Source organism: Mus pahari, chromosome 5 (genome assembly GCF_900095145.1).
Source record: "Mus pahari chromosome 5, PAHARI_EIJ_v1.1, whole genome shotgun sequence".
In the NCBI taxonomy this organism is placed as follows: domain Eukaryota; kingdom Metazoa; phylum Chordata; class Mammalia; order Rodentia; family Muridae; genus Mus; species Mus pahari.
In genome coordinates, this window is record NC_034594.1 from 35,155,604 (window position 1) to 35,178,111 (window position 22,508).

At 41.9% G+C, this 22,508-nt stretch overlaps 1 protein-coding gene across 1 annotated transcript in view; it reads left to right on the forward strand.

Annotated features, from left to right (window-relative positions):
- Plcl1 (phospholipase C like 1 (inactive)) overlaps positions 1-7,445 on the forward strand; it is a 330,244-nt gene extending 322,799 nt beyond the window's left edge. Inside the window, exon 6 of the mRNA XM_021197774.2 lies at positions 5,790-7,445. Within this exon, the coding sequence (XP_021053433.1) occupies positions 5,790-5,972 (183 nt within the window). The 3' untranslated portion in view covers positions 5,973-7,445. The remainder of the gene's footprint in view (positions 1-5,789) is intronic.
- The last annotated feature ends 15,063 nt before the right edge of the window (positions 7,446-22,508 follow it).

A 22,508-nucleotide genomic window follows, 5' to 3' on the forward strand; every position in this document is an offset into this window, starting at 1 on the left:
GAGAGAGAGAGAGAGAGAGAGAGAGAGAGAGAGAGAGAGAGAGAGAGAGATTGTTGACTGGGCCTGCCTTGAGTATCTGAAACCTTAAAGCATACCCCAAGTGGCATACTTCCTCCAACAATGCCATACCTACTCTAACAAGGCCATACCTCCTGACAGTGCCACTCCCTCTGGACCTATGGGGACCAGTCTCATTCAAACCACTTCAGCAACAAAGATCAGAGTCAATATCCTTTCTTATTTGGATCCTCCCTAACCAATAACCCCCAGGGAGGTAGCCCACTCTGGGCACGAAAACTTTTGTTTAGTGACTCATGTTTTAAGGGAACAGAATTGTTCATTCATGCAGGGTTCTTCTCTTTAAATCCCTTTTTATACACATTATATTTCTTCATTAGCTTTAAGAATAGTAGATTTCCATAGGGCTTCTTCATGTATCCTCAGTCTAGGCTAACCCACACACTACCCTCTCCTTTCCCCAGTCCCTGTATCCTCACTTAAACTTTTAACTCCGAGAGTTCCTCTCATCTCCTGTGCTTTTAACCTTGTTTAAGTAATATGAAGACTCTGTGACCTATGACTTCTGGATTAGTAATGGCTAAATAAGCCTACTATGCTCCAGCTACCACACAGTAGGTAGAATAAACAGTGTTCTCTTGGCCACCTTAGTCTCTGGGAGCAGAGTTTCCATTAGTGGTATCTGTGGGACACCTAGCTAGCTGTGGATGTGGATTCTCCCATGGAAAGAATATCAGCGGAGCCAATCTGCCTGTAACCAAGTGTACACTAAGAGACAAATGGCTTAGAAATAAGCTTCATTTCTTTATGTGTGATCGTATACATGCAAAGGTCTTTCCATTCCCAGAGTCCTAGTTAGCTGCCTTAAATATTTGTGCTGTGCTCTGATACAGCACACACATTTCCTTCCTATGTGACAAAGGCACAGGCCACCATCTTCTGTTCTCATAAGCTAACACAAAGGAGGTGCAGTCATTCATGGGAAAGGTAGCGGAGAGCCATGGATGCCTTCTGAGAGGGACCAACAGACTACAGTCAACACTATTCTCAAACTTTTGAAGGGATCTGCATTTTTTGGTAAGAGAAGTAGGAACAATAAAAATCCTGAGTATCTTCTGATAGATTATAAAACATAAGACTAATTGACTATTTGTATTTAGAATTCTTGCTTCTTTCATGGTGTGGTATCGTGAGATAGCACGACATCACCTCACACTCAGTCTCTTGGTTTTCAAGTCATATTGGCTGCTATTCAATATCCTGATAGTATCATATTGACCATAATCAGCTTATGAGTCTCACTTATGAGAAGCTAGTGTCTGAAACGCAGGGAGACATCACACGGACTAAGTTATTAGAATTAATCAAAGACATGGTGCTGTGACACAGTAGCCATATTTACAATCAGTCCAAATTCTGTTGACTATTTCCTGATTTCTAGACAATGAACCTTAATTGCTATTAATGGAGTTAAAGGGATTTGGCAAGGGATGTCTAATGTTTGTTTTTAATTATATATTAACCACCATTAGTGTTTAGCTTCAACTTGTAGTGATGTCTTATGATTTTTTTCATGTTTCCAACCATTACTTTCTCGGTAAGTTGTAATTGTTGTGCAACCTTATGTTCAGAAGGCAAACAACCATGGAGGTACATGCCTCTCAGGATGCATTCTGCATGCCTATCAACATTGGTATGCTGGGATACTCTGCAACCTTAAGTTCCTTTGGATTGAAGTGTCTTCATCCCCCTCCCCACCCCCAGCTGTGACTTCCCGCAGGCTTCCTGACAGAAAAGGAGTGGCAACTTGACATTTCTTTCAAGTTGAGTACTCTGTGGTCAATTGTGCATTAATTTTGCATAATATGCATGGCAACCCAGATTCATTTTAGAGTATTAGAAGTGCTCGGATTTGTATGCAGAGTCCTCCAAACGTTTGAGAATAGTGTTGGCTGTAGTCTGTTGGTCCCTCTCAGAAGGCATCCACAGCTCTCACCTCTACCTTTCCCAGGAAGGACTGCACCTCCCTTGTGGTGAAAGAAAATAACATTTTCTAGGGTTTTCTCTGTCTTCTCCTTTCAAGAGGAGTATACCATCAAACATTCTTTTAAAATGCCTTTCTTGGAATGTGCCTTAAATACATGACATATCTTTTGCCTGATATAGCTTGAAGGAAATGCGCCAATGACAGAGATGTTTGAAGGAAGGAGATCTGCTCTGAACTGATTGGTCTTTGTAGCAGAGTGCAGAGCAGCTAGCTGGTTAGGGGAAATTGCTGAGCATAAAGAAAAATCATTCAGGAGAAATGCCAGAAGGGGTGTTTAGTAATGCACATCACCTCTGTACTTTGCTTTTGTTTTTGTTTTTTTGTTTTTGGGGTTTTTTGTTTGTTTGTTTGTTTTTTTGGTTTTTTTTTTCGAGACAGGGTTTCTTTGTATAGCTCTGGCTGTCCTGGAACTCACTCTGTAGGCCAGGCTGGCCTTGAACTCAGAAATCCGCCTGCCACTGCGTCCTGAGTGCTGGGACTAAAGGCGTGTGCCACCATGCCTAGCTGCAGTGTCTTAATTAGGAAGATCCAAAGGAAAAAAATCAAGCGTGTGGTTTCTTGAATCCCAGAACAACCAAAGCCTAATCCTCGCTCCTTTAAACAACGGATCCCAGCCTTTCTATGTAAGCTCTGCACAGCCTTTCATTTTCCTCCCTTCATGTGTTAGCGATCTTAACTTCTGTCTCTCTCTCTCTCTCTCTCTCTCTCTCTCTCTCTCTCTCTCTCTCTCTCTCTCTCTCTCTCTGTTTTTGTTTGTTTGTTTTCCTTCTGCTGGTGCCTGTTGACGCTGGGTCAGCAGGAGATGGTGTCACTGTGTTCTTGTGTACTGGTACAAACTGTTTTCTCCAACTGACCCTTGTTTTCTAGAAAGACTGGCTTCTGTTCACCAGAACTGGCACCGTCTGGCATTTAGGCTTGGATGCCACCACTCAGAACCGAGGCAGAAGCGGCGGGCTGATTCAAATGCACTCGGTAACCTGCTGTCCAAAAAGGCATGTGGGCGAGTTACGCATTCGTACCGCCAAGACTGACAGCTCTGTGGGCTTCACTTTCTTCCCTTACAACTACAAAAATGCCAGTTTACTTTCAAAAGCCTTGATGACCATTTTGAAGCTAAGTCTAGAGTCTTACAAGCAACACTATGAAAATGTTCTTAGGCGAAGTCATGTCATTAATACAGCTCGCTTATAAAAGACGCTTTCCTATTAAAAGATATGTACACCCCTTTCGAAACATGCATTCTTAAACATGCACCTCCAGTCTCCATTACAGGACAGTTGCAAGTTATTTATGATGGAAGTGGAAAGGCTTAACGGCTTCCTCAATCACTTTATAGTTGTTTATCTGTAGTCATCAGATCATAAACAGCCTTTCAACTGGTTTCCTTCAGTCTGGACTGTGAGGAAGGCTAAAGGTATTCTGATGTGCCCACATATGAGGAAATGGCCCAGCGTGCGACAGGTGGGAGGCCCTCTGACATCTGTCCCTGCCAGGTGTTCTTACCGGCCTGCATCCCATCTCTAGATTCTGCCATGTGGTTAGTCATTATTTTCTGTCTCTGTTGCTGTATGGCTAGTAATGCATAGGTGGCTTCACTGTACTTTGAAGAGTATATGATTTGCTCTTAAAAGAGGGCATGTCTGGAAGTGGTGAAGATCACAGACCCTTAAAACAACTGCAGATTCACCACCGGGTAGCTGTGTGACTCTGGGGAAGGTGGTCTCTTTGAGGTTCTGTGTTATAATAGGTAAGCTGAGGTTAATAATAATACCTATCACTGGGCGATGGTGGTGCACGCCTTTAATCCCAGCACTTGGGAGGCAGAGGCAGGCAGATTTCTGAGTTCGAGGCCAGCCTGGTCTACAAGGTGAGTTCCAGGATAGCCAGGGCTATACAGAGAAACCCTGACTCGAAAAAACCAATAATAATAATAATAATAATAATAATAATAATAATAATAATAAAACCTATCTCCTGGGATGTTGTGACAACTGGATGAATAATTATGTTCAGAGTAGAAAGCTTATCTGCACAGAGTAGGCCCTTTATGTGTGCTATCATCTTTACTTATTAATTGCATTTTACAAATTTTAAATGTATTCAGAGTCTGAGGGGACTCATTGGTTATTCATGCTGTTAAGAAACTCACCCAGTTTCCAGGGATGCTTGAATATTTTTCCCTCAGGATATGTTTCTCTGAGTGACAGGCCTCAGCCTACAGTCTCTCCTTATTGTCTTTGAGGATATTAATCACATGGAGTGTGGGAAGGGGCACTGGGCCTAAAGGAAAGTCAAGACTTTAGTGCATCTCTGTCCTTAGGTGGCTGTGACCTTGTGCCAGTCATGTCACCTCATCATGTTCAGGCTCATTTCTCCTCACGGGAAGGCTTCACCTATTTGGCCCCCAAACGTACTTCTAAACCCCTGGTCCGTGGTTGGGGTGACTGAAGGCAGTCCGTTTCAGCACAAGCAGGTAGCAAAGCACACCCACTGCTTGTCACGGGGGATTGAAAGAAGGATCTAGCTATCACTACAGCAGGTTAGAAGCAGCTACTGATGCTACCACTTTTGAGGAAATAAACATTTTTTTTAGGCATTTTAAGCAGGTAGTCTATATACCTCTCAACAAATGACATTAATAAGATTAAAGAAAGGTTATATTTCATCATGGAATACTTTGTCTAATAAGTGGTTGTCCCCTCTCTTAGTTGTTCTGTGCTTCATGGAATGCTCCAGCCGTCATGGCCGCAGTGTCTTCCGGTACCATCCCTCATCCTTTCAGGGCTGCACTAGCTTCCTCTGCTCTGAGAATGGGAGGAAGGGGGAGTTAATTCCTCATTTGTCTGTATACCACAGAAGCGCATTTGCACGTCTGCACACATCTGTAGTCCTTCGGGCCCCGAGTCAGTATCAATGCATGCACTTAAACACCCTAATAATAAACTCAAGTCAAAAACAGAACTAGCAGGAAAGATTTTTTTTTTTTTTTTTCTGGTAAGTGACAGCCAGTGTAGCCCAGCGATAGTCTTGTGCTTTGTATTTTGATGGATAAATGGACCCTGGAGAGACTTCTTTCCATTAGCCAGACAGGAACATTGTTCTCAGGATGCTGAAAAGCACAGACGGAATGTGGGTAACTAGCAACGCACCAGCAGAAGCTTGCGGGAGGTAACCCAACACATCAAACGCAGATGAGCAGGCACGAGGTCATGTGTGCCCATCCCGGAGTGAAGCCATGTGCGCCCATGCCGGAGTGAGGCCATGTGCCCATGTGCGCCCATCCCAGAGTGAGGTCGTGTGCGTTCCACTACGGGGTGCTTGGCTTTGCATTGTTTACTTTGGTGAACCAACTTAATCTTCAGTTCGATTGAAGAATATCTTTCCTCATTTTCCTCAGAATCTAGAAATGTTGGTCTGTCTAGAAAGGAGCTTCAATTGTGGGCAAAGTCTCAGACCATGTTATGGGAAGTTCATGTGCCCTCAGTGTGTCTACATGAGGTTCCCTCTAGAGGAATCCCAAGGAGCAGCTGACAGCATGCAGTGAGCTGGTGTGGCCAGGTCTGAGGTTCCAGAACCAAAGAGCCAAGTCCTCCAACCATGCTGGAAAAGAAGTTTGAGGGCATCCCTGCCAAAGGGCGCGCGTAGTACGCACGTAGGTATGGACAGCGTCTCTCATGAAACTGAGCCTAGTTGGTAACCTTCTTTGCTCTTTCTACCTGTACAGGGACAAGGAGACCTGCTGAAGAGTGCCAAGAATGAAGCCATAGAGAACATAAAGCAAATCCAGATGGCCTGTTTGTCTTGTGGACTGAGTAAAGGCCCTGGCGGTGGCGCAGAGGCCAAGGGCAAGCGCAGCTTGGAAGCGATAGAGGAGAAGGAAAGCAGTGAGGAGAACGGGAAGCTGTGAGCTGGCCAGTGCGCATGCCCTTGTCAAGCACCGCGGCTTCTCATTCTTGTCTTTTTGTTTTGTTTTTACATTCTTCAGATGTTCACAGAAATGATGCCCCCTGTGGGGTGTTGTACATAAACATATATTTTCACAGTGTCAGTATTTTACTGTAGTTAATTTATCTAAGTTAAAACTTTTAGTAGCAGTATTTTAAACTCTAAGCTGTGAGTATGTACTTACATGTGGCTGCCTGTGTGCGTCCGTGCATGTGTGTGTGTGTGTGTGTGTGTGTGTGTGTGTGTGTGTGTGTGTGTGTGAAAGAGAGAGAGAGAGAGAGAGAGAGAGAGAGAGAGAGAGAGAGAGAGAGAATAAGAGTTCCTATTAAAACATTCTCTGTTACGTTGTTGATTTTAGTAAGTTATTCTTTTATCTTTATGATCATTTGGGGACAGCTGATAACCTGAATTCTAATGAGCATTTATTATAACCCATTGCTGTGGTTAGTTTTGCCTCTCTGCTTTTGTCATATAATTCTGAGATCTTAGCACAGCTTATTATTGAAGTAAACCAAATTTATAAAGGCAAAGGTGTTTTATAGATTACGTACAGATTTGAAAATTCCTAAAAATTTCATCGGAAATGAAAGTGAATAGAAAATCTTTTAAAATCAGAATTCTGGAAAGATAAATTCATTTCTTCATTAGCAAAATCTTTAAAATATTTATTAAAGAAAATCAAATTTAGGAAGTTTCTGTAGATGTTTACTAAGCATGTGGTTTTGGTAGAAAAGCTGACTACAGTGAATTTGTAGCCACCAGGCAGTACTTTGAAGCACACTAAATGCCCTGTTTTAACTAGCACTGTTGTGACAGGAACATTCAATTGTGAAATTTTAAGGTTTGCAGAAAGAACTCATTTTCCTGAGTTTGGAGTATGGAATTCATTTTCTATTACCAGTTGGGGCAGATACAGTGCTTTTGAAGGACTGGATTTACTGTAGAGTACTAAATTTACATGTAAAGACATTGCTAAAATAATATATCATCATGTTGAGCTGGCATAAATTCTATAAGTCAGATAACATCTTTATGATGATTTGAGGACTAACTAATTAGACAGCATATATTTTAAAACATACAGTAAAAACCACAAGCAAATGGCTAATTAGGGTACATTTATAATTATATCCAGATAATTTTACCGTAATGTCTTCATAAACTTCTTAAATGTGATGTTCATTCATTACCACCAACAGAACTAAATGTTCTATGGTTATGAAGGAATATATTTATTTAAAACATTGCTTTTATTTTGAAAAGCTTCTTAATTAATTTGATTAAAAAATACGCTAATTTGGAGGAACCTAGAGAAGATAATCATTGAAATTTTGCAAACGTAATCATCCTCTACAGCTACTGTGTTATTTCTGACTGCTCTTAATACCACTCTGTTCTTGTTGCACATACCAAAAGAGTAAAGATCCTGAAAACAGATTTCTTGATGTTGTTTCTTGTTAATTTATTGGGGGAAAAAAAAAACCCAAAGTTGTTTTGTTATATAAAAGTGATAGAGGGTGCACTGGTTCTACAGACCAGATATCATAAAATTATCCGAGGCATGAGGATGACGTGACTGGGTTCGCTTGAAGACGAATTTCCAACAGTGCAATGGCCTGACAATATCCCTCCACCCTCCGATCCTCTTACCCTGCTAAGAGAGGGATAATGAAGATTTGCCATGATTCCCTAGGACAGAAAGGTTAGTGCTATTGACAGAAACAATCTGCCTGCTGGAGGCTTCCCGGGCATCTCGGATTGCATTTGGACCAATCCATGCCTTACAGGCGATAAAGCTGTGTGGCAAAATCATAAAGGATATTTATTTTTGCTTTGCTTTGGGGCCAAACTTAGTCTTTAGGCATGGTGCCTGGTTCAATCCGTCCATCTTTAAACTCCTTTCATACTCAGGATACTATGTGCATCTTCTGAGGATACTATGCGCATCTTCTGGAGAATGTGCTGTGTGCTCTGCCTCCTCTGAGTCTCTCCCAGCAGTTGTCAGTACCCTTCTATCCAATCCCTGAGCATCTCTGCCAGAGGAGAAGTAGGACACAGCCCAGGATGGAGCTTCAGAGTTGCTGAGAAGATGCCCCTAGGGCAGTGGGAACTTCGGATAGACTAGCAAAAGTACAATGACAGACAAACTGTGTTTGGTATTCATGCAGCACAGTTTTTACAGTCTACAAATGTTTATCTCCATTGTAGTCTTGAACTACCTTATGGAAAGTCACTTCTTCCATTATTTTTGGTGATGCAAGTCAGCTATTATATATTAGTTATTAATTCTATTTTTATTTTTATATCACTATTGGAATTTCAGGCAGGGGTGGTAAGTATAACCACTGACATTTACAGATGAGAAGTCAGTCACTGAAGCAGCAGATGAAAGACTACATTTGAACTCACGTCTGCCTGATATTATGTACAAGGGTGTTCAGAGATTTTTATTTTAATTTTATTCTCAAAAATTTAACTATATTTGTAACTCTCTTGTCACCACAAAAACATATATTGTCTTTCTTCTGAAAACATTAATACTATTGAAACTCAAAAACAGACAAGTCTATAAAATAAAAAATAAGATAAAACTATCATGTAGTAACATTTTGATTTTTATTTCCTCAGACATTATATGTAGGTGTGCATGACATTTTAAGAAAATTGATGTATTTTATTTGAATGTTTTTTTTAAAAAAAATAGGTAAACATAGTTTTGAGCGATGAAGAAATTTCATATTTAATTCATTTTTTAATTTTCATTAAAAGTTTGGATATTTTAATAACCCAAGACACCTTTCCTTCCTCACCTTAACACACACACACACACACACACGCACACATGCACACGCACACACACACGCGCACACACACACACACACACACACACGCACACATGCACACGCACACACACACGCGCACACACACACGCACACACACACACGCACACGCACGCACACGCACACACACGCACACACACACGCGCACACACACACACGCACACACACACACACACACACACAGTGCTGCTTGGCATTAGTTGGAGATACTTCTGTGACAAGGACACAGACTACCTCGTTAGTCAGAGAACCCCTTCACTCAGGATGCTATTTCTGGTAAGAATGAACATCTAAGTGGTAATCTGAGGCCCATATAATAATTTATAATTATTACACTATGCTTGAATGTGATATTTCATAATATATTTAATAGACTATTGTTAGACTTTTTCTACTTTTAAATTTTTTGATATGCAAACATTACTGCGATAAAATCTGTTATCAAGTTATTTCTTTTCCTTTCAAAGAAATTTCTACAAGTGGTATGGTTGAATCTAAGGTATTTTCAAGCATATGTCTTCATATGGTACACAAATGTTCATGGCACTGTTATAATAGCCAAAAACAAGAAAAAGTACAAGGGTATGCATAACAACTGATAAAAGACAAAAGCCATGTGATCATTAAGTGGATTTTAGTATATTTTACTAGTTTTTTTTTTTTTAGTGTTTTTAATTGAAATAGAATTACACCACTTTCCCTTACTCCAGACCTTTCCAGGTATAACAAAAATCAGGGGGAGATTTCAGTTAAGAACACACTTGGAGCCCTCTGGGCCAAGCCAAGCCGCCCTGAGCAGCCTGCTGTCCTAGGGGCTCCTCCATTCTCCAGCTGATTCTCCTCCACCTCCATCAGACTCCTGAACCATACAGACCGGAGCATGTTGTCCTCTGAGAGGCTCCACCCAGCAGCTGACTCAGTCAGATACAGACACCCACAGCCACACAGTGAATGGAGCTGAGGACTGTTATAGAAGAATAGGAAGGAGTGTGGGTCCTGAAGAGGATAGGAACTCCACAGGAAAACCAACACAGCCAACTGACCTGGAACCTTGGGGCTCTCTGAGTCTGAACCATCAACCAAAAAAATACACGGGCTGGCCCTAGGCCTCCCTGCACATATGTAGTACATGTGCAGCTTAGCCTTCATGTGGGTCCTGAACAACTAGAGTGTGGGCTATCCCAAAAGCTGTTGCCTGTATGTGGGATATGGGCTTCCTTGTCTGGCCTCAGTGGGAGAGGAAGTGCCTAAACTCACAGAGACTTTAAGTGCCAGGTTGGAGGGGGAATACCCACCTGCTCAGAGGAGAAGGGGAGGGGGTGTGGGTGAGGGGTTGTGGGAGAAAAAATAAATTTAAATAAAAGGAAAATAATTTCATACATCTGCAAGAAGGAATTTCAACAAGGAAGCAGGGTGTTTCAGTTAGCAGGCAAAAGGATACATTCCATTGTGATCATTTAAATACTTCAAGTCCAAACAAAAATTATTTTTTTTCTTTATAAATTTAATTCTTCATGCAAGTATAATAGTTATGGAAAGGTGATAGGTCGGGGAAGGGTGCACAGGAGGAATTAGATGAAGAGAGGGAGGACGCACTGCTCATGGATATGTTCTCAGAAATTAAAATTATTAAACACAGCAAGTCCAGGTTAAACTTTCAAGTCTTCAGTCACCTACATGATGAAGGGAGAGGGATACTTAGTTATAATTAATCACACCCCAAATCGGCACACCATGGATAACGAGCCGCTCAACACTGCCCCCTGCTGTCAGTACCATGCCAGTTGCTCTCGGGTGCACGAAGTCACTGGCTTTACAGAAGTCAGCGGAGAGTACTATGGTACATGCATTGACAGCTGTAGCTAGAAATAAACTCTTGATTACTATATAACATTGACCATGTAAGGAAACTGTAACATTTAAGGAGGTTTTTAATATCAATCAGTTCAATCGTTAATGTTTACTACAATGAACTGTAGTTTAGAGTCTGTTATAATAAATATAATGGATATTTTGAAATAAGAGGAATTGAGAAAGAATCAAAGCACTCAAATTATTTTTTGGTTGGACTCCAGACCACCCGTTCTGTCATAGCTGACAAAGATACACATGTACAGGGCTTAACTGATTTTTCATCAGTCTACAATATGTTTTATACATTATCATTTACATCTATTTTTCTTGAATATGTATCAAAGCCTATAGTTCAAGCAGCGAATTCAATTTGCTACTATTAAATATGAAATAAAGTTTAAGCTATTTTATGTTCCTTTAGTTATTAATCATATCTTCATGTATCAGTTAGCTGAATGGTTTCTTTTATCGGGATACAATGTTTTTAATTATTTCTTTTAGTTTTGAGATTATCAAACCGTTTTCTTTCCTCCCTCCAACCCCCTCGTGTCTTCTTTCTTTTTTACAAACTCATGGTCTCTTTTTCTCATTAGTTTTTGTTAAGCACACACATTTATTCCTAAATACTTAAAGAACAGCCTGCTCAGTCTGTAGAATGCTGTGTGTGTGTTAAACGCATAACCGACTGGCATGCCATTCCCTGGGGAAGAATTCATTAGTTCTCTTCAGTTCTTTATGTAGAACTGAAGACTTATGGGCTTTCCCCATTCGTGTTCCTTAATGAAGTGTGAGGTCCACACTCATCTGTGGGCAGAAGGATGAATTTAGAATGGGGTTAGGGGTCATGTTGGGTTAGTAACATGGCGGTTGTAGTTTCTCCTTCAAGATCAGTGATGTTTCTAGCCCTGCTTAGTTAGCTAGGGTTCCAGATCTGGCCTGGTTTTCCTCTTGTTGAATGGGTCTTCAGCCCAGTTAGAGAGCTGGTGGTTGCTGCCGAGCCTGCCATGTGGGTCATTATTGTGGTTTGGAGCTAGGTGGGACCATTGGTTTATTCCCTCCTTTGGAAGCTTGCATGGCTACTTCTAGTCCATGGACACTAGGCCACAGAGAGGAAGGAAGCTTTCGGGTCTGTCCAATCTAAGGGGCATCTGGGCCCTGGGTCTAAAGTGCATGTTTTCATGTTTTCTACCTCTGGGCAAGAAGTGGGGCTTCATGGGGGGACATCCAAGGCCAATAGAGACAGCCTGTTGTGTTTGGGAATCTCTTGGGTAACCTTGGCCAAACAGTAGCAAGAAGGCCTGATGTTAGGGGTTTAGCTAGGTATCTTTGGCTCTTGCAGACAGCATGGTAGTCCCAAGGGGAAATGTTCATTTAAACTATTTAAGTGTATGTTTATATCGAGCTACACGTATCATAGCTGTTTTGAGGCAGATAGTAATTAGTTATGACTTAGGAGGTCTTCACATATCCTACTGTTGGTTTACCCTTCCTCTTCCTCTTTACTTATCTCCCCCGCATCAGTGTCCTCCCACCTTTCCATTTCCCCCATCGGATGGATGGGATCCTGCTATTTCCCTCCCCACTGCTCCATAACCAACCCTGGCGCCCTTTTACTTTCCTGGTTTCAGAGGGTTCTCAAAAGAAGAAACAAACTGCACAATTTATTTCTAAATATCTCATGGATTAAGGGAGAATCAGAATAAAAATGGAGATTATTTTGAGTTCAAGTAAAAATGAATTAAATTCAGAAATACACCTTCTATTTCTCAGGAACTAGAACAATAGAAAATTGAACCCAGTGGAAAGAAAGAAAGCTTACAGCAGAAAGCGGTGAGATAAGATGAACACTGAGTGGGGCAGACCGGTGAAACCAAAGTTAGTTCTTCGGGAAAGATCACTAGAATTCCGAGCTTCTTACGAACAGCAGAGAGGGGAAAAGATAGGGCAGCGATTCCTAATGCTGAGTGGGAAGGATCTCTGATTCAGGTTGTACCAATATTGGAAGGATAACAAGGCTGCATCTTGAAGGCTCTGTGCCAGTAAATCCGGCAGCTTCAACAAAGTAGAGTGAATTTCTTGAAAGAGAGAAAAATAGCAAATCTAAAAATAAGTATGAATCAAGGAGCAGAGTCAAATTATACATTGCAGGTCTGACATGTTTTGGAAAAGTAATGAAGAGTGACAGAAAAGCAGTGTTTCTTTGTTGTTGGAGATTTGCTTCTGAATAGTTTGATTTTCCTTTTATCTGGGAAACTGTGTGTATGGAGAGTTAGAATTTGTATGTCTGCAGAAGCCTTCTTTTAGGTATTGTGGGTTTTTTACTCTTTTTTCATCTGTACGCTTGTGTGTGGAGACTCATATGCTGTGGCTGTCCTGTGTGTCTGTCCACATGTATTTGGAGACCCATGTGCTGTGGCTTGGGAACATTAGTTCCCTGTACCATCAGCACCATCAGCACCATCAGCACCATCAGCACCATCAGCACCATATTCTTTCCTATTGCTTTTGGCACCCATCTCTCTTTATTGTACTTCTCTCTATGTCCTAGGAGACTTTCTTGTATTTTACTTGAGATAGAAATTCAATTACAAACATCATAGATTTTGATCTTAAATGTTTGGTCTCGTTTTTTTGTTTCACAGAAAAGCTTTTTGCTTTTGAAGTATCTCTGCCAGCATTTTTTCCCCCTTGCCAACCATTTTGGTGATTTTATTAAATTTCACAGTGCCCCCTATCTCCCCTCCCCTTCTCCTCTGAGAGAATTGAGGCTGCCTCTGGGTCTCCCCCACCCTGGGCACACCAAGTCTCTGCAGGGTAACAGCTTTAGGGATAGGCTCCACTCCAGTTATTTGGGATTCAAATGAAGACTAAGCTGCACATCTGCTACATATGTGTGGGAATCTATGCTGCCTGGTTGCTGGTTGAGACTCTGAGAGCCCCAAGCGTCTAGGTTCACTCTTGGTTTTCCTGTGGAGTTACTATCCCCATCAGCATCCACATTCCCTTCACCAACTCTTCTAGAAGACTCCCCAAGTCCATCCACTGTTTGGCTGTGGATGTCTGCATCTGTCTGTGTCAGCTTCTGGATGGAACCTGCCTGCAAGAATAACAGAGCATCATTAATAGCTTCATGGATTGGTGCTTGCCCATGGGATGGTCTCTAGTTGGGCCAGTCATTGCTTGGCTATTTCCTCAGTCTCCTCTTCATCCACTGTGCCCGCATTTCTTGTACGCAGAATAAATTTTGGGTTGAATGTTTTGTGAGTGGGTTGGTGTCTCTATTGCTCCACTGGTGTTCCTGCCCCTGGCTACAGGAGGTTCATCTTCATTTTCCATTCTACTGCTGTGAATCTCAACTAAGGTCACCCCATTGATTCTTGACAGCCTCTCCTATGCCAGGTCTCAGGCACGTCCTCAAAATGCTCCCCATCTTCCCCAATTCCATCTGGCAGGATCTTTAACATTTAATCTATTATGTGTCTTTTTCATGCCCAATGCTGTATTAAATGCAAAATCCATTACTTCTCAAAACTGTGGGCATGAGCTTTAAGACCCTCTTCCTAGCTGCCTGGAGGTCAGTGTACTGGATAGCTTTGTGTCAACTTGACACAGCTGGAGTTATCACAGAGAAAGGAGCTTCATTTGGGGAAGTGCCTCCATGAGATCCAGCTGTAAGGCATTTTCTCAATTAGTGATCAAGTGGGGAGGGCCCCTTGTGGGTGGTGCCATCTCTGGGCTGGCAGTCTTGGGTTCTATAAGAGAGTGGACTGAGCAAGCCAGTGGAGGCAAGCCAGTAAAGAACATCCCTCCATGGCCTCTGCATCAGCTCCTGCTTTCTGACCTGCTTGAGTTCCAGTCCTACATCCTTTGGTGATCAATGGAAATGTAAGCCGAATAAACCCTTTCCTTCCCAACTTGCTTCTTGGTCATGATGTTTGTGCAGGAATAGAAACCCTGACTAAGACAGTCAGTCTTCTCCTGTCTGCCTTTGGATGAAGATGTAGAACTTTCAGCTCCTCCTGCACCATGTCTACCTGGACACTGTCATGCTCCCACTTTGATGATATGGACTGAACCTCTAAACCTGTAAGCCAGACCCAATTAAATGTTGTCTTTATAAGAGTTGCCTTGGTCATGGTGTCTGTTTACAGCAGTAAAACCCTAAGGCAGTCTCCATTTTCTGTAAATAGAAGCTTCTTTGATGAGGGGTGGTAGCTACACTTATCTGAGAGTATAAGGATACAATTTAGAATGTAGTAAGGAGTTATGGTGATCTGGTGAAGTGGCAGTAATAGACTCTTTTCTAGGGTCCATGACCTCACCAGCCATGGGAAGCTGGCTAGGTGTGCAGGACTTAAACACAATTCCCCACTTGTTGGGGGTGTGTGTGTCTATGTCCAATTAGACACCTGTAGAATGTGAGTGCCACTAATTGCTCCTTTAGGATGTCTGCCATGCTGGTCATTGTTGGGCTTCATGGGGACTGCAGCTAAATAGAACTACTCATTGCTTTCCATCCTTCAGCAGCCTACACAGCATTTTCTGGTATCACGGAAGTTAGACGGCATGAAAGAGATGTTCAGGTCAGATGCAGGGGCGTGATTTGAGTCCTACCTTCAACCTCAGAGAGGCAACCAAGGCCTCCCTAAATAGCCTATCTACATTGTTTTAGGAGTCAGTTGCACTACTCTGACCAGTCATCCAAAGATTTCTCATGCCTGGTACTGGGGGGTTTGTTAGTCTTTGTTTACTGTGGGGAGCTTTGTCAGCTCAAGTGGTATAACTTCCTTTAAAAATATCCACAAGAGTTGGTGGGTGTGAGTGTGCGTGTGTGCGTGTGCGCGTGTGCGTGTGTGCATGTGTGTGCGTGTGCGCGTGTGCGCGTGTGCGCGTGTGTGTGCGTGTGTGTGTGCGTGTGCATGTGTGTGTGTGCGTGTGCGCGTGTGTGCGTGTGCGCGTGTGCGCGTGTGCGCGTGTGTGCGTGTGTGCATGTGTGTGCGTGTGCGTGTGTGTGCGTGTGCATGTGCATGTGTGCGTGTGCGTGTGCGCGTGTGCGTGTGCGTGTGTGCGTGTGTGCGTGTGTGTGTTTCTGCCTGTCTGTGTTTTGGCATCTATGACTCAGGTGACATCTAGGAAGAGTGTGCAGGAATTGAGAACTAGAACACCACGGAGTCTGTAAAGTCTCTCCTAGAAATGGCTGTGTAAACATGGCGGGAACAATGGCAACACGAATAGATGTGCCAGTGGGGGAGGGTGATATTTATGGGTCCCATGCCTAGACGAAGAATTACAGACCATAAATGGCTACCGAGACAGGGAGCATTGGTCTTTCCCAGGGGTGAGCCCCCTTCCTGTTTGTCCAATACATAGTGGTCAGTCCTGGAGCCATATACACGCAAACAACAAAAGCAGCGTCAACAGGCTGGACTCAGATACTTGTGGATGAATGTATATACATGCATATATGTGTGCACTAATAAATGTACATGTATATATGTGTTTAACATTTAACAATAAATGTGTGTGTATGTATGTGTGTGTATATAACAATAAATTAAAGGAAGTTTATAAACTTGAAAATCAGGGGGAGCCCACAGGGAGGAAAGAGAAGGGGGAAATCAATGTAATTCTATTTGTATTAAAATGTATTAAAATAAAATCAAAATAATCAAAATCTGTTGTTTCCCAAGAACTGTTACGGGTTTCAGCTTGCTAGTTCTTCCCCCCTCCGGATTGAACATTGGTTGTTCAAGCTCATTTTAAAATTTCCTTGAAGGAGTGAATGATCCTGGATTATCTTTTGCTGATCATGCTATCACAGGCATGGGAAGCCTCAAGGGATTCGGTTCCTACTAAAGAGATAGCTGTGTCCTGACAAGAGGGAATGCTTTATTTGCTCTTTTAGAGTTCATTCCTGCATGAGTAATTATTTAGTGATTCTTAGCCAGCTATTGGGGAAATCAAGGCATATTTAGCTAATGGCTCCTAGAGATTACACTCACTAGCTCTGAAGCAGGCGACTGTTAGCAATGTTCTGTCAATAACATAAGGAAGCCAAACTAGTCATTCAAACCATGTTGCAGTCATAGTGGATTGAAGGTTAAATTTAAGGTGGTTTCAAAAACATAGCACTGTGCATCCTTAAATATTTTGGCATGGGAAGCCTGTTACTGTATCTTGCTGGATTTCAGTATAAATGGACATCTAAGCCCTAAATTTTCAGAGTCCCTGATTGGAAATAACATAAATATTTAATATGTTGAAATATATAGAAAATACATGCTAGAATACATGGAGAACTCTGTTGTCTGGTTTGTTCTATTTGGTGTTGTTCTATTGCCTCTCTGCACCTGCATTTATCCATCTAAACACATCCCAAAAGCCATATTCCCTCTATATAATTGCTTCATAAGGTAAAGCATATAAATATTTAGATTTTAGGCTTTCAAAGCAAACAAACACACAGCCCCTGGCACATTGCTGCTGCAAGTCCATTTCATCTGTCTTTTATGTCTGTAACCACAAATTTCTCAACAAGGAATTCACAATTACTTGATGGGCGAAAACAAACCAACATGGGGAAAGGGTAACAATAGCTTCCACGAGAACATTGTACAGCCCTTCTTATCGCTACGGCAAATAATGAGACACAGCTGAATGGAAGAGTGCTATTCAAATGCAATCTCAGGGGGCATTGTACCGGCTCAGTGGTGAGGCATTTCCTCTGTAGCTAATATTAAAATCCTATATTCTCAGAGTTCTCGTTGTCTTTTTCACTGAGATAACACAGCTGTGGCACGTCAACATGTATAGAGTAAGTCATGGGACATTGCAAGACAAAGGGTTCAGATCTGAGATTGCCTGCATATTGCCCTTCATCACTATATGCACATAAATGGAATCGTTCTTCATAAAATATAACCCTGTCAGACAAGAGACAGGCAAGTACATCAATCCTAGCATCAAATACCAGCACAAAGAAGCCTGGAACACACATTGATTCTTCAATGGATTTACAATGAAACTTTCTTTCATTGTACTCCTTAAGGCTTCAGTGCCCTCTGGCAGATCATATTGAGACACTTGGTTGAAGACCCAGACTCACAATTATCATATCTTCAGTGTTTTCTCATTTTCCATGGCAGTCTTCGTCGTACCCTGTCCCATCACACTTCACTGCATTGATTTCTTCCCGTACTTAAATTTTCAGCTAGCATTTTAAGCAAGATAATACAAAAGTTCACAATGGCTAGAGCTAAGCAGCCTACTATGTAGGAAGTCAGGGGTTTTATTCCTAATACTACATAAACCAGCCTGGTGGTATGCATCCATGATTCTAGAAGTTCAGGACCATCCTTGGTTACATAATGAATTTAAGGTCAGAATACAGAAGACCTCATCTTAATAGACAAAGAAAGGAATAAATACTAAGATAACTGAAAAAACATTGAATCCCGCTTATTAGCTACCATATACAAGTACTGTTGATACTCCTTTGTCTCAGGCTAATTACATTTCGACTCTCGGGTACCATTACCACATCAAAGTTTAACTGGTTCCTTCTTCTATGATGATGCACTTCCACTTCTGAACCTCTTCTATGAGCCAGATGTTGCAGGGTTGTTTGTTGTCCACTGGAGAAACAAAAGGGTTCCACGTTGAAGCTTTGTGTTAGTACAATTATCAAATTGACTATTTCATTTCCCCTTAATTTTTTGGTTGAAATACTACCAAATTGATAGTATTTTGTCACTATCAATTAATTTCCTCGTGGCATCCATTTAATTTAGTTGGAAGGAAGAATTCTAGCATGATCATTGAGGGAATTTTAATTGTTACTAAAATATCAAATTGTGAGAGGAAATGCTTGAACATTGATTTCTGTGTTTGCTCATGTATCAATAGTGTCAGATCTTTTACCGCCTCTTTTTTTTTTTTTTTTTTTCCAGAGAGAATTTCGGCACCTCTGGGGTTTATAATAATTCTGGGTCAGAAAATACTCAGTTGTTAATGCTCTGCTTTGTGAACAATTCCTGAGTAACCAAGCACTAAGGTTTCAGACCACAATAAGTAGATTCCACCGTTCCTGGAGGCCCAAGTAAGGAACGACACATGGCAACTCTTCTGTGGTGTGGTTTACAAAATGTTGCCTTTTTCTTAAGTTATAAACACATATGCTGGATTCTACTCTTAAAACTAGAGAAGTTTAAAGTCAAATTATATTAAAAGCAAACAAAAGGGGCTGGTAGTCACCCTTCAATGCCAAACTTTCCTACCGTTGGATCTGCCTATCCCCTAACTTACCTCCTACTGAACAGCATCGAATTCCCCCAAAGAAAGGTCAGATTCCAAGGGCTCACCACACCCTACTTTTCCACTCATCCTTGTCTCCTCCAAAGTCCAATCTATAAACAAGACTTCACAACATCGCCTCCTAAATGTGTCTCGAGTCTTCCCGCTCTTACCCCATAGCCTCTCTTGCCTTACTAGCAGTATTGACGTATCCGTTAAGTAAGCATTCATACCTTTTACCTAGTAGTAAAAAATGAATAAAAAGATGTGTGTATGTTCTTCTGTCCACCTACAAGTGTGTATGTATATAGCTGTGAGATGTTTCTGTTTTAAACCCTTGAACAACATAGATTGTTCTGAAACCAACATTCTCAAACATGGCTGTGACCTCCAAGTTCTGGTGCCACCACCTTGCTGCTCCTCTTCTGCTGCCCCTTTGCTACCACAGTCTAGTCTCCAGCCCACGAAGCTGTTTCTCCCTCTGTTTGCGATCTTTTTCTCAGAGAAGCATGTTGAGTATGTAATTTCTTTGTTTCTTTCAGATATCCTCTTGTCAGAAAGACCTTCTTTGACCATATACTGTCCAGCAATGTCTCCCAAATATTCCCCCGGTCTTTATTGTTTGGTTTCTTTGGAGCATTGGGTTCATTTAAAGGTCAGCCCCTCCCAGGGAAATACAAAAACCACAAACACAGAGACCTCATCTAACTCATCACTCTGCCTTTGGACTCTAACACAGCGCCTGGCACATAGGAGATGCCCTGACTGTTCCATGAACGTGATAAAGCAATGATATACTGACAGAAAGTACACTAGGAAGATCATGTGTGCTGGATTCAGGAGGACCCTGTCTGCAATTCTTTCATCTCCACTGAGATAGTTTTGCGGATCTATAATTCCATGATTGAAAAATGAACTATTACCCATATATAGTCCTATAAGGTATATGTGACTCTGTGAAAGGGAACTAAATGACCCAAATTCAGTATATTAGACTACCCTTTACATAGCACGTGGGGTGAGAGTGTTTTTGTGTGTGTCAGAGAAGAGTCCTGGAAAAAGACAGTTATCTTCAGTGGACAAATAAGAGACTTATGTAAAACAAATGAAGGATCAACTATTTCAAACTTTGTGAAGTCCAAGATGATTTCCTCTGTGCTGCTGTATGTTGGGAGGATGTAAAAGAAGCTTTTGGTTTCTATAAAGGCTTGCAGTGGAGGGCGTGTCTTGAATCTCAGGTGAGTCTATGAGGTTCATAGACTTCAAAGAAATGCTCAAACTTGGGGGATTCTGGGAATGAACCACTTGCATTTTGTGTTAGGACATGGGCAGGACTCTGAAGACTCAAACAGTGAAATAAAATGGTTTAGATATGAAATCTCCTCCCAAAAGTCTAGTGCTGAAGGCTCGGTTAGCTGGATGTCCCAGGGTGGAGCTTTTAGGATGTGTGTGAACCCTGAAGGCATTGATCTAACTTATGACTATTGGGAGTTGATAAGAACTGTGGAAAGTGGGACCTGGCTGGAGGAAGTGGGTGGATAGGGGTGTGTATTTGGCTACCTCTCACTCTGACCCTTGTTTGTCTTTTTCTTGGCTGCCAACCTGCCAAGAGATAAACACTCTCTTCTGTCCTGTGGTCCCACTGTCATGGTGTCTGTCTTACAGTCATCCCATAGCAGTGGGGACAGCTGAACAAGGGCCCAAACTCCCAAAGCCACAAGCCAGATGCCAGAATGAATCTTTGACATTTAAGATGTTTACCTAGATTATTTGTCACAGTGATGAAAAACAAACAAAAACTCTAAACAACCATAAGTAGCTGAGAACTGTACAATGTGATGCCTGTGATTTAAGTGACAGAACAAAAAACAAGGAGGGTGTTGTTTTTGGTATGATGAGACCTCTATCGCTTCAAAACCATGTAGACTTATTCCAAAGAAAGCCACCATGTGGCTGACTTTGAGCACCGTGTGACATGGTCTGATTATCTGAGCAATTAAGCCATTAATTCAGTAATGATTTATTATGGTACCTGATCCAACAAGCATTAGAATAGGTCTGGAAAGTTGGTGCTGAACAAATTAGAGTTATTCTCTGACCAGTGTGGAGTCGGTGGGGAATACAGGAAGCTAGGAAAAGCGATTGATGCACATCTTCTTGACAAAGTAAATTAATAAAGTCGAGAGAGGATATAGTGGCATGCAAAGAACACAGGCTCGAGATCACACTCCTTAGGCTCTCGCCTACATCCTGTATATACTAGAAATTGGAGTTTGAAATCTCTAAAGTTAGAATCATAGTAACACATCTCTCACAAGCCTGTGGAGAAGGTAAGGTGACTGTCACAAATGATTCATCATAGACAATGAAAGTGGAATTTTAATGTCACAATGAAAGAAGCAAAGGACAGCTCCTAAGCCACAGGTAATTTTTCGAGACAATCTAGCAGAATTCTGGGAAGATAGAGGACCCAGGAGAGGACCCAAGAATGAAGAACCCAAGGTCAGGAAATGGTTCTTGAGGTTCCTAGAACAGAGTTTGTTTACAGGATTTGTTCATAAAGACAGTATGATTATATAGGGATCTATTTATTATAAGCCAATGAAGAAAAAGTAACTCAATTTAAAAGTTGGCAAACCACATGAGTTGATGTCTCAAGAAATGACAAAGTAGTATTAGCTATCAGGGAAATTAAACCAAAGCCACACTGAGATTGCACTTGGCAGTTAGCATCATGGCCCTCACCCAGAAGACAGAAATAACAAGTGTCGGTGAGATTGTGGATGCAATTGGAGCTGTCGGGGATGGCTACTGGACAAGAAAATTGGAACAGTTGCTTGGAAAACAGCTTGGTACTTCCTCGAAAGGTCAAGCAGGGTTAGCACACTCTATTCTGTAACTTTAATGTTCTTAAAGGATGGTTCTTAAACATTTAACCTCCCTTTCAGGCCACCACACACCAGAGGTAGTAGGAAAGAAAGAATATGTGGGGAGGTGGGGAGGTGGCAGTAAATGGGCCTGTTTAGAAAGGTTCTTTGGAGCAACTCCCATCTGTGTTACCTGGAAATTGTCAGTTCAGTTCACAGGCCAGCAGTGGTAGCTCGATCCACTCACAAACACTTCAAGAATAAACCAGCAGTCTAGTACGGTAGAGTTGGGATAGCAAGCATGAATCAGCAGTGACAGAGACAGTAAGGCCTCAGTATCAGCACAAGTCAGCAGGAGGGACCCGGAGGGACACCAGAAGTTTTCGGCTGTGTCTCTCTCAGCAAAGCAAAGATCAGCAAGACCCACAAGCCTTGCACAGCTAGCTCTACAAACAAGCCTAGCTCAGCCTCCCATCTGCCCTGTCTGTCGAGTCCTATTTATACCCTCCAAATATCACGTGTCCTTCACAGGTCTTGCCTCAGCACATGCAACTGTCTCAGCTGACATCACTCTGCCAATCAGCCAGAGTCCTTGGAAGTGGCAAGAAACTGCAGCATGAAGATGGCCTAATTGGCCATCACTGG